A 12,941-nucleotide genomic window follows, 5' to 3' on the forward strand; every position below is an offset into this window, starting at 1 on the left:
GAGACGAGTGGATCACGTTGTGCAATCGCGGCCATATCAGTGTTCACTAGCCATGGACAGAAGGAGCACAAATTTCCTTACCCCCCCTGATTCCAGGCTCAGCTTATGATTAGCAGGGCTGACGAAACGTCACCTGTGTGCCGCAAATCACAGAGTCTGCAAATCAAATGCCGCGTCGGGAACCTGTGAACTCTGGAAATCTGTGCTGCTCCTGCAGAGAGCACTGACCTGGACAGCGGGTGCGTGACGCTATCCTCTCCTCTCTGCTGATTACACATGAGCTCTCTCTTTTGCTGAACTCATTTTAATATCAGTATTATTCATCCACATTGACGTGCAACCGCACCATCAGGTGTAAGAGAGCCATATAATCATTTAGGCTTCTTTTACACTTACCGGGTTTTTTTGCGGCCTGTTATTGAGGGCCGTATTGACACAATTTTCATGGTCTGCTGCAATAACGGACCGCAAAAAACTTGTGGATCGCCGTTTTTCGGATTCCCAATACTATGGCAAAATTCTTGGGAAAAAAAAAACGACAGTTCGCAAAACCGGAAGTCACGGTGCACAGCAAAAACCTTCCGTTATGCCCGTGTCCGTAAGCCGTGAAATATATCGAGCAAGCTCGATCATTTTTCACGGCCATAAATATGTCCCTCACAGCTTTACGGCGTGCGGCGCTCCTACAAGTTTTTGGGCCCATTTTTGGAGCCCCATAGAAATGCATTGAGGCCGCAAAACTGGGCCGAAAAAACACAGCAAGTGTAAAACCAGCCTTATGCAGTTTACATTGTGAAACATGATTTGCTTTAAGCCATTTCTCAAATCCACTCAACTAGGAGTCCAGAAACAGATCTTGGAATAAAACTAAGTTCCACAACTGGAGGGCAAAAAAAATGTTCTTGTGAAGAACCCCAAATGAGGAGACATTGGGGAAAAACAGCAATTGTCATTTTTCAATCTTTTTTGTTTTAACCTTCTTTTGCCATAATTAAAAAAAATAATTTGTGTTGCCATATTTTTAGACAATGCTTTCATTTTTGGATCATAATAGTTGTATGAGGGCTGCTTTTTCTGCGACTCACTGTAGTTTTTATTAGTACCATTTTTGGTACTAATTTTTAATTGCTTTAATTCCATATTTTAGGCAGTAAAGTGACTAAAAACAGTCATCTTTCTTTTTATCTCAGTGTTCACCTATTCTGCACACTTTGTTCTCCACATCTCAGTACAGAGATGTGTCTGATTGCGGACGGTCAGCCACTACATGTCTCACACTGCACTGAGAAGTGTCTGATTGTGGACTGTCAGTCATTACATCTCACACTGTACTGAGAAGTGTCTGATTGTGGACTGTCAGTCATTACATCTCACACTGCACTGAGAAGTGTCTGATTGTGGACTGTCAGCCACTACATGTCTCACACTGCACTGAGAAGTGTCTGATTGTGGACTGTCAGTCATTACATCTCACACTGTACTGAGAAGTGTCTGATTGTGGACTGTCAGTCATTACATCTCACACTGCACTGAGAAGTGTCTGATTGTGGACTGTCAGTCATTACATCTCACACTGTACTGAGAAGTGTCTGATTGTGGACTGTCAGTCATTACATCTCACACTGTACTGAGAAGTGTCTCATTGCGGACTGTCAGTCATTACATCTCACACTGTACTGAGAAGTGTCTGATTGTGGACTGTCAGTCACTACATCTCACACTGTACTGAGAAGTGTCTGATTGCGGACTGTCAGCCACTGCATGTCTCACACTGCACTGAGAAGTGTCTGATTGTGGACTGTCAGTCATTACATCTCACACTGTACTGAGAAGTGTCTGATTGTGGACTGTCAGTCATTACATCTCACACTGTACTGAGAAGTGTCTGATTGTGGACTGTCAGTCATTACATCTCACACTGTACTGAAAAGTGTCTGATTGTGGACTGTCAGTCATTACATCTCACACTGTACTGAGAAGTGTCTGATTGTGGACTGTCAGTCATTACATCTCACACTGTACTGAGAAGTGTCTGATTGCGGACTGTCAGTCATTACATCTCACACTGTACTGAGAAGTGTCTGATTGTGGACTGTCAGTCATTACATCTCACACTGTACTGAGAAGTGTCTGATTGTGGACTGTCAGTCATTACATCTCACACTGTACTGAGAAGTGTCTGATTGCGGACTGTCAGTCATTACATCTCACACTGTACTGAGAAGTGTCTGATTGTGGACTGTCAGTCATTACATCTCACACTGTACTGAGAAGTGTCTGATTGTGGACTGTCAGTCATTACATCTCACACTGTACTGAGAAGTGTCTGATTGTGGACTGTCAGTCATTACATCTCACACTGTACTGAGAAGTGTCTGATTGTGGACTGTCAGTCATTACATCTCACACTGTACTGAGAAGTGTCTGATTGTGGACTGTCAGTCATTACATCTCACACTGTACTGAAAAGTGTCTGATTGCGGGCTGTCAGTCATTAAATCTCACACTGTACTGAGAAGTGTCTGATTGTGGACTGTCAGCCACTGCATGTCTCACACTGCACTGAGAAGTGTCTGATTGTGGACTGTCAGTCATTACATCTCACACTGTACTGAGAAGTGTCTGATTGCGGACTGTCAGTCATTACATCTCACACTGTACTGAGAAGTGTCTGATTGCGGACTATCAGTCATTACATCTCACACTGTACTGAAAAGTGTCTGATTGCGGGCTGTCAGTCATTAAATCTCACACTGTACTGAGAAGTGTCTGATTGTGGACTGTCAGCCATTGCATGTCTCACACTGCACTGAGAAGTGTCTGATTGTGGACTGTCAGTCATTACATCTCACACTGTACTGAGAAGTGTCTGATTGCGGACTGTCAGTCATTACAGCTCACACTGTACTGAGAAGTGTCTGATTGTGGACTGTCAGTCATTACATCTCACACTGTACTGAGAAGTGTCTGATTGCGGGCTGTCAGTCATTAAATCTCACACTGTACTGAGATGTGTCTGATTGCGGACTGTCAGTCATTACGTCTCACACTGTACTGAGAAGTGTCTGATTGTGGACTGTCAGTCATTACATCTCACACTGTACTGAGAAGTGTCTGATTGTGGACTGTCAGTCATTACATCTCACACTGTACTGAGAAGTGTCTGATTGCGGGCTGTCAGTCATTAAATCTCACACTGTACTGAGAAGTGTCTGATTGCGGACTATCAGTCATTACATCTCACACTGTACTGAGAAGTGTCTGATTGTGGACTGTCAGTCATTAAATCTCACACTGTACTGAGATGTGTCTGATTGCGGACTGTCAGTCATTACGTCTCACACTGTACTGAGATGTGTCTGGTTGTGGACTGTCAGACACTACATGTCTCACACTGTACTGAGATGTATTATACCTTTTGATCCAAGTAAAGGGCCGAACACTGAAGAGATCCTTACAAAACAATTTTATTCAATTAAATTTAAAACATAATAAAAAAGCAGAAAAATGTCACAATAGGGGACACTAAGATCAGACTCAAAAAGGGGTATACTAAAAAGCCAATATAGTAAATTAGTTATAATAAGGCACCAATTAATAGAAAGGAATATGTATAATAGAAAATTTCATCAATAGTTGGATCTTTACATAATCATTACACAGACAATCACATGAATTTTTCAATCTCTTTGGTCCTAATGATAATATATTCAGAAACTGCCATTGTATATACATAAAAGGATAAGTCCAAATTATTGGCAGTTCTGGATTGACCCACTGTATACTGTTGTCCTCAGTAGGTAAATATATCTACAGATTAACTGCTAGTTACATTTAATATGCATCTCATCTAGAAAAAATAATCATATGATAGTCATATGATCCAATGTCTGTTAGCAAATGTTGCCTCTATCTTACAATTGAGTGTTCACATTGGCTGGTATAATATAGCCCATAGTGCCCGGCAAGCTATGAGCAGATAAACATATTCACATAAAGTGCTAAATGCTGTGCATATTGTACCTGATGATCAGAAATTTGAAGTGGCTCTGCTGCCCGAGGTCTGCTTAGCGTCCCCTCACCCCGACGCACGTTTCGCCGCCAGCTTCTTCCGGTGCCCCACACTGTACCGAGATGTGTGATTGCGGACTGTCAGTCATTACATGTCTCACACTGGTAACACCACATTTCATTTACAATAATCTCTGGAGGCAGATTCTCATACAGATCTCTGTCCGGCCTATAGATCTTAACAGCTCATTTACATATAAGAAAAACACATCAGATCACAGATATCAAGGTATCTTTTTATTGAACCTTCTGTGACCTGCGTGTCCAAATAGACGGCTTAGGAGGGTTGATGCTACTTAGTAAATTCCGTCTAATAATTTGTTAGAAATCGATCAGTAGCGCTACAAAAGGTCTTGGTGCAGCCGTAAAGCCCCCACACACATTAGGTTAATGTTGGCAAAACCCAACCATTGTAATATGCCCATGTAATGTGTATGGGGGGCTCTCACTTCTCAGTGATGTGAGCCATAATATCAGACAAAAGATGACGCTTGCTGAATTTCGAGGCTTGGATTGTTTTCAATAAATGTCTGGTGGCAACGTGCTTCCCCCTCCCCATTATCACATGAATGCCCAGCCAATCCAAGCATGCTTGTGTACAAGACAGTCAGAAGGAGATCCGATGGGCACCTCTCCGGCCAGGGCTACATACCAGTTTTGATTCAGATTTTGTGTGACTTTCTTGGCGCAGCTCCTCGCTGGTCACAAAACAATCCCATTCATTTGCAATATGCTGCAATGGCAGCACAACTAGTGATGAGCGAGTATACTCGTTACTCGAGATTTCTCGAGCACGCTCGGGTGTCCTCCGAGTATTTTTTAGTGCTCGGAGATTTAGTTTTCATCGCCGCAGCTGAATGATTTACATCTGTTAGCCAGCATAAGTACATGTGGGGGTTGCCTGGTTGCTAGGGAATCCCCACATGTACTTATGCTGGCTAACAGATGTAAATCATCCAGCTGAGGTGACGAAAACTAAATCTCCGAGCACTAAAAAATACTCGGAGGTCACCCGAGCGTGCTCAGGAAATCTCGAGTAACGAGTATATTCGCTCATCACTAAGTACAACATGTCTTAGCTAAAGTCACCATGTTGCCCTAGTTTTTAAAAAGTAAGTCAGGGTCACACAGCTCCGAAGGGACAATTCTGATGTACAGTATGTATGAGAAATTATTTTGTATTATAAAAAACAAATATTAGTATTTTCAGCTTGTTTAGCAAAAAAAAAAAAAGCCATATTACCGGACCCTGGGACATCCCATCATTCTCTTACACCAGGGGTCCCCAACTCCAGTCCTCAAGGCCCACCAACATGTCATGTTTTCAGGATTTCCTTAGTCTTGCCCAGGTAATAATTGCATCACCTGTGCAATGCAAAGGAAATCCTGAAAACATGACCTGTTGGTGGGCCTTGAGGACTGGAGTTGGGGACCCCTGTCTTACACCACAAGCTTATTTTACAGCATTTTCTGGTTTTCATGGTTTACCAGAAGTCAATCATTGTTAGACATTTTACTGGCGCGGGTTACTGAAATTGTGAGGTAATTGTTAACCAATGTACACTGGTGACACACAGATTACACTTCTCATAACTCGGCGTCAGTCCGTAGAACACGGAAACAAGTCATCAATTACAACCGGCCCTAAGAGACACGCTGCTTCATGGCTGGACAGTGAACAGGTGAATAAGGAGTAACTGATCAATCGCGCCTGCTACATCACCGGGACAGAATTTCTATCCAGATCTCTATAAACTTACTGACCGCCCAATGTATTAAACAATGGGGTGGGCCACATATGGCTCTGCGAGGAGGTCTAAATATTTCTTCCATAGACGTTACAGATGACCTGGGGGCACTCATTACAGATGGAGGATAGGCGATTGTGGCATCTATACAGGAAAGGGTTCTCTACAGTTAGAGCAGTCTGTGGAATACCCTACTGCAAGAAGGAGTAATGGCAGACACTGTATCAGCAATTAATAACAGGATGATTTTCTCATGACAAATTGCCTTGTGGGCTGTAAATAATCTAGAGATACATTATGTCCACTTGGTCGTGAAAGGTTGAACTTGATTGACCTACATTTTTTTCGAGCTACGGAACTTCCCGTGTGGGGTGCTGGCAGTCAGACACAGGTGGACTCCCAACAGAAGGCAGAGATGGTTTGATACCGTCTCCCTGCTCGCTGTATACACAGTGCGGAATGACTGCTCTGTATACAGTTTAGGAAGGTGAAACAGCGACTCCTCCTTTTATCCTTGAGGATCACAAGATCCCAGAGTGTAGGAAGCCCCGGATCATCCCTACAGGACAGGCCTACATTGGCACTACATTTCTAGCCTTTGCTATAGTCAACAATTTAGAAAACTAGTAGTACTTAAGTAGTGTGTTATAACCTCATAAGCGCAATCAGTGAAACAAGAAATCAGAAAAAAATACAATTGTAAAAAGAAAATATGCGCCAGTCCGAACCCTTTAAATCTCTAGTATAGAAAAATTATTTTAATGAAAAGGGGGAAAACTATATGAAAAAAAGTATTTTAGAGCCACTTTGTGGTCTTGAAAGACACAAAAAAGGAAAAACAGACACATGATATAAATATAAGGGCTCGCTCACACTGGCGTATCGGGCCAATTGTGCTAATGATATTTGGCTCATACTCTGTCAGACTGTGAACCCAGTGTCATCTAAAGGTACCTTCACACTAAAGGATATCGCTAGCGATCCGTGACGTTGCAGCGTCCTGGCTAGCGATATCGTTCAGTTTGACAGGCAGCAGCGATCAGGATCCTGCTGTGCCATCGTTGGTCGGGGCTAGAAGGCCAGAACTTTATTTCGTCGCTGGCTCTCCCGCTGACATCGCTGAATCGGCGTGTGTGACACCGATTCAGCGATGTCTTCACTAGTAACCAGGGTAAACATCGGGTTACTAAGCGCAGGGCCGCGCTTAGTAACCCGATGTTTACCCTGGTTACCATCCTAAAAGTAAAATAAAAACAAAAACTACATACTTACCTTCTGCTGTCTGTCCCCGGCGCTCTGCTTTCCTGCACTCACTGTGAGCACAGCAGTGACGTCACCGCTCTGCTTTCCGGCCGCTGTGCTCACAGCCAGTACAGAGAAGCACAGCGCCGGGGACAGACAGCGGAAGGTAAGTATTTTATTATTATTATTATTATTATTATACATTTTTATAGCGCCATTTATTCCATGGCGCTTTACATGTGAATACGGGGCAAATATAGACAAATACATTAAACATGAGCAGATAACAAGGCACACGAGTACATAAGGAGGGAGGACCCTGCCCGCAAGGGCTCACAGTCTGCAGGGGGTGGGTGAGGATACACTAGGAGAGGGATGAAGTATGAAGCGTTTGGTTTTTTTTTACTTTTAGGATGGTAACCAGGGTAAACATCGGGTTACTAAGCGCGGCCCTGCGCTTAGTAACCCGATGTTTACCCTGGTTACCGGCATCGTTGGTCGCTGGAGAGCTGTCTGTGTGACAGCTCTCCAGCGACCAAACAGCGACGCTGCAGCGATCCGGATCGTTGCAGCGTCGTTTAGTGTGAAGGTACCTTTAGTGTCATCTGATTTTCCTGTATGATAGAATTGCAGCACAGGCGAGGAGAAGACAGAATTTCTCCATAGTCTCTGTGAGCGTATATTAAGACTGTACTCAGATGACATCCGAGTGCAGTCCAATGTTTTACATGCACCTATAGACTTGTCCCAATATCGGAGCCACTCGCAGCATGCTGAGATTAATTTTCTCTTGCCGAATCTTCATGAGAAAATAATGGCGGCTCTGCACTGCCCCATAGTATAACATTGGGCTGAGAGCACTCGGCCGTGCTATATGCCACAGTGAGTGAACCCTAAACATGACAAAAGCTAGATCTCAGGGTTGCCAAAAAATAAAAAAAGTGAAAAATCTCAATAACCAGGAGAAAATGGCCTGGTCCTGAACCTGTTAAAGAGACCCTGTGACTGGACTCATGCTCCGGGGGCGGCACGAATCAGAGCCTGGCGGCCCGTTACACTCCGCCCGTTACTGCTGAAGGCTTACTCAGAACCATCTCCCTGTCTTACTTGTCCTGAAAGAAAAATCATCTTGTTGAAATTTCTATAAAACCTTTTGAAAAATATCATCACTTCTTAGTCCAGACGCAGAGTAGGGACAGTCCCTCAGATTTTCCCTGCACATGCAAACATTTACACCATTCCCACATGGGAAACTCCTGAGGGCCGCAAAGTCCTGGTACGTTCCCTGTGACATCATTGCACCTCTGCCTGTTTTTTTTAACCCCTTCCACAACAATTTAATGGTAGCACCGGCTCCACCAGTCCCAAGTGCCCGCGGCCAACTACGCCATACGATTCGCAGCTCTCACGACAAAAGCAAATTTGCGCTAATTTTCACAATGTATAATTTCTGATAGAAGCGGATCTGTAGGTAGAATGTGCCGCCCGGCGTGACCGCAGCATAATATGGCAACAGGACTACTCTGTGCCACTTTAACCGTTCAAATGCTGGACATCGGCATAGAGCTGGTGCAAATTTGGGAGTGGGTCTGTTCCAATGCCCCGCATGACTGCCGATGGTTTGCCAGGGCAGCTGGATGCCCGTCGCTGCCATCTGTGTAGTATACAGCTGTGGATATAATAAAGATACAATAGTACACCCCCCGTGAGTGCTGGCACCTCTCGGATTTGCACTGTGGAATCCCGACTGTTGTGGAATCCTGCGATAATGGTGGCAATACAGAATAACCAGAGGACGACCCTCCGCAGGCAGACATCGCTCCGGAGCTCAGGTTATAGCGGCAGCCTCGGGGTGTAATCGAGAAGCTGCGTCTCTGTAGTTTGGGGAGTTGCCGGGTTTCTGGTCCTGCAGTCACAGATCAGCTGCCTTCTCAGAACAAAGAGCGAGCGCTTCCTGGAAGCCACCGAGCAGCAGGAAATCACCAACGTTACTCCGGAGGCGAGGAGCCTGGAGTGAGAGGCCAGCGCTACGTCCTAGGGGTGCGAGAAGAACCAGGAAAGTCCAGAGCCTGGAGTGAGAGGCCAGCGCTACGTCCTAGGGGTGCGAGAAGAACCAGGAAAGTCCAGAGCCTGGAGTGAGAGGCCAGCGCTACATCCTAGGGGTGCGAGAAGAACCAGGAAAGTCCAGAGCCTGGAGTGAGAGGCCAGCGCTACGTCCTAGGGGTGCGAGAAGAACCAGGAAAGTCCAGAGCCTGGAGTGAGAGGCCAGCGCTACATCCTAGGGGTGCGAGAAGAACCAGGAAAGTCCAGAGCCTGGAGTGAGAGGCCAGCGCTACGTCCTAGGGGTGCGAGAAGAACCAGGAAAGTCCAGAGCCTGGAGTGAGAGGCCAGCGCTACGTCCTAGGGGTGCGAGAAGAACCAGGAAAGACCACGATCTCAGCTGATGCACGGACGGCTATGTTCACACAATGCGGTTATTTGCTGCTTTTTTTAAAGCAATCTTTAAGCTGCGTTTTACGGAACCAGGAAAGGCGATGGGATTTCAGAAATCTCATGGACACGCACTGTTTTTTTTATTTTTCTGGCTGAATTGGAAAACTGCAGCATGTCACTTCTCTCAGCGTTTTTCACCCATAGAACGTAATGGGCAAGTGCAAAAATGCAGCAAAAAAATAGGAATCAGGTTTTGCTGCGTTTTTGGTGCAAAAACCTTAAGGAAGTTGCATCACAGTTTTAGTTGCCCCTCCCCCCCAAAAAAAAAAAACTATCAGCACACGTAAGAGAAAATAAAAACAGCAAAAAAAAAAAAACGGTCTATTATAAGCAGCTTCTTCACAGCTAAAACAGCAGGTTTTGCTTATATAAAAAAAAAAATTGCAGGAAAACGCAAAGTGTGAACATAGCCTAACGGAGTGGATCGGTTTGATCTGAGGCCAAGTTGTAGTTTTTCTCGTCTTCACACACTTGGCTCGGTCGGGGGCTACAGCATGAACACTGACACTGACCCCGCCGTACCCGCACCGGGTGTGAAGACGACGCTCCAGGAGGACGTTCGCGCAGGTTTTCCTATAGTGTCTTCTTTGAGGTGTTTAGCGCTGGCTTTTTTCCGCAGGGGCCACAGGACACACAGTCCAATCATCATTTATCCCCTTCTCTCCGCGATGTTTTGGGCTCTGGAGAGACCTCACATAATAATCAGCATTTTGGGGCATTTTCGTCTTGATCTAAGACGATTTGAATGACTAGTTTTGTCTCTAGTTGTTCCGTCCTGTTATAAAGCTGCTCTGTGTTTGATACCTCTTGGTATCTGGCTCTGACAGAACTAGCAACAGTCACATGCGTTTTTTCCTGCGTTTGCGTTTTTGAAACGCATGATGAGAAGTGTGTGACATCTGCCAATCATCAAAATCAACTAGAAAACCCACTATAAACAGCAATACCTAGGGTTAGGATACCTAGTAACCCTAGGGATCCTAACCCAAACTCTAACCCTAACACAAACCCTAACCCAAAGTCCAAACTCTAACCCTAACACAAACCCTAACCCTAGCCCTAGGGATCCTAACCCAAACTCTAACCCTAACCCTAACCCAAACCCAAACTCTAACCCTAGGGATCCTAACCCTAGCCCTAGGGATCCTAACCCAAACTCTAACCCTAACCCTAACCCTAACCCAAACCCAAACTCTAACCCTAGGGATCCTAACCCTAGGGATCCTAACCCTAGGGATCCTAACCCTAGGGATCCTAACCCTAGGGATCCTAACCCTAGGGATCCTAACCCTAGGGATCCTAACCCTAGGGATCCTAACCCTAGGGATCCTAACCCTAACCCTTAGGGTTAGGATTCCTTAGGGTTAGGGTTGGGGGGTGGCTTATCAGTGTGTATTGTGTTTTTCTATAAAAACGCATGCAAACGCATGTGCTTAAAAACGCATGCGTTTACATAGACATCAATACGTTTTTTGCCGCAAAAAAACGCCCCTAGAAATTACTACGTTGCATTTCTGCAACACAACGCATGCAGAGAAAAAACGCATGCGTCGTAAAAACGCATCAAAACGCATGGAAAAAACACATGTGTTTTTAATGTTTAGTATAGGGAAAAAAATGCATGCTTTTTTTTGCGCAAAAACGCAAAAAAAAACGCAAATGTGAAACCAGCCTAATACACGTCTATGGGAGAGATCTGCCCATAAATCTCAGAGAACCCACGAGAAAAACTGACATTTTGTGGATGTGAAACTCGCCCCGCACCTCAGATTACACTCAGCCTTCTGTCATCCCAGCCAATCTGCTGGAACTGAAAGACGCATCAAAACCTCACAGTGGGGATCGTTCCCTAGAGATGCGTGTGGTTCGGGCGCTGTGCACACACTCGTACTATGGGGCGGGCGGCCCCAGGACACATTGTGCGGCTCCTGAGACCTCCCGCGCTCGGGTGTGCAGTACACGATCCCCCGGGTCAGTCCGCGGCCGCCGCTTCCTGGCTGTGCCCCCGGCAGCAGACATGGCGCTCCGCTCTCCACTCACCAGTTGTGCGATCTTCAGTATCAGATGTCTCCGGTCCAGCGCGGAGCCGCACAGCTTGGAGGCGGGTTTGGCGGCAGTCAGCGGCTCTACAGTGGGATTGTACGCCGGGCCCGGGTTATCCGCCATGACCGAGCAGTGTTTGTCCGTGTGTAGAGACGAGGGCGACTTCTCGGCTTCTCTGCACTTCCTTCTAGTCAAGCGACTCCTAGAAAATGGACTCCGGCGGCGAACAGAAAGTGAAAGCAAGAAACCATTGTTGTTCTCGTCACACGGCGGCGGCGGCTCCCCCTGCTGATGGCGTCATGTCAGGAGGCTGCAAGGCTGACCGTGGGGAATCACAGTCTCCCTGTGACGGCCGACCGTGGGGATTCACTGTCTCCCTGTGACGGCTGACCGTGGGGAAGTCACTGTCTCCCTGTGACGGCTGACCGTGGGGAATCACTGTCTCCCTGTGACGGCCGACCGTGGGGAAGTCACTGTCTCCCTGTGACGGCCGACCGTGGGGAAGTCACTGTCTCCCTGTGACGGCCGACCGTGGGGAAGTCACTGTCTCCCTGTGACGGCTGACCGTGGGGAAGTCACTGTCTCCCTGTGACGGCTGACCGTGGGGAAGTCACTGTCTCCCTGTGACGGCTGACCGTGGGGAAGTCACTGTCTCCCTGTGACGGCTGACCGTGGGGAAGTCACTGTCTCCCTGTGACGGCTGACCGTGGGGAATCACAGTCTCCCTGTGACGGCCGACCGTGGGGAAGTCACAGTCTCCCTGTGACGGCTGACCGTGGGGATTCACAGTCTCCCTGTGACGGCTGACCGTGGGGAATCACAGTCTCCCTGTGACGGCTGACCGTGGGGAAGTCACTGTCTCCCTGTGACGGCTGACCGTGGTGAAGGCACTGTCTCCCTGTGACGGCTGACCGTGGGGAATCACAGTCTCCCTGTGACGGCTGACCGTGGGGATTCACAGTCTCCCTGTGACGGCTGACCGTGGGGATTCACAGTCTCCCTGTGACGGCTGACCGTGGGGAATCACAGTCTCCCTGTGACGGCTGACCGTGGGGAAGTCACTGTCTCCCTGTGACGGCTGACCGTGGTGAAGGCACTGTCTCCCTGTGACGGCTGACCGTGGGGAAGTCACTGTCTCCCTGTGACGGCTGACCGTGGTGAAGGCACTGTCTCCCTGTGACGGTTGACCGTGGGGAAGTCACTGTCTCCCTGTGACGGCTGACCGTGGGGAAGTCACTGTCTCCCTGTGACGGCTGACCGTGGGGAAGTCACTGTCTCCCTGTGACGGCTGACCGTGGGGAAGTCACTGTCTCCCTGTGACGGCTGACCGTGGTGAAGGCACTG

At 47.1% G+C, this 12,941-nt stretch overlaps 1 protein-coding gene across 1 annotated transcript in view; it reads right to left on the minus strand.

Annotated features, from left to right (window-relative positions):
- Nucleotides 1-12,110, minus strand: part of CMTM6 (CKLF like MARVEL transmembrane domain containing 6) — a 66,606-nt gene extending 54,496 nt beyond the window's left edge. Inside the window, exon 1 of the mRNA XM_069730028.1 lies at nucleotides 11,595-12,110. Coding sequence (XP_069586129.1) covers nucleotides 11,595-11,720 — 126 coding nt within the window. The 5' untranslated portion in view covers nucleotides 11,721-12,110. The remainder of the gene's footprint in view (nucleotides 1-11,594) is intronic.
- Between the last annotated feature and the right edge of the window lie 831 nt (nucleotides 12,111-12,941).

The sequence above is a fragment of the Ranitomeya imitator genome, chromosome 6, assembly GCF_032444005.1.
Source record: "Ranitomeya imitator isolate aRanImi1 chromosome 6, aRanImi1.pri, whole genome shotgun sequence".
Lineage (NCBI taxonomy): Eukaryota > Metazoa > Chordata > Amphibia > Anura > Dendrobatidae > Ranitomeya > Ranitomeya imitator.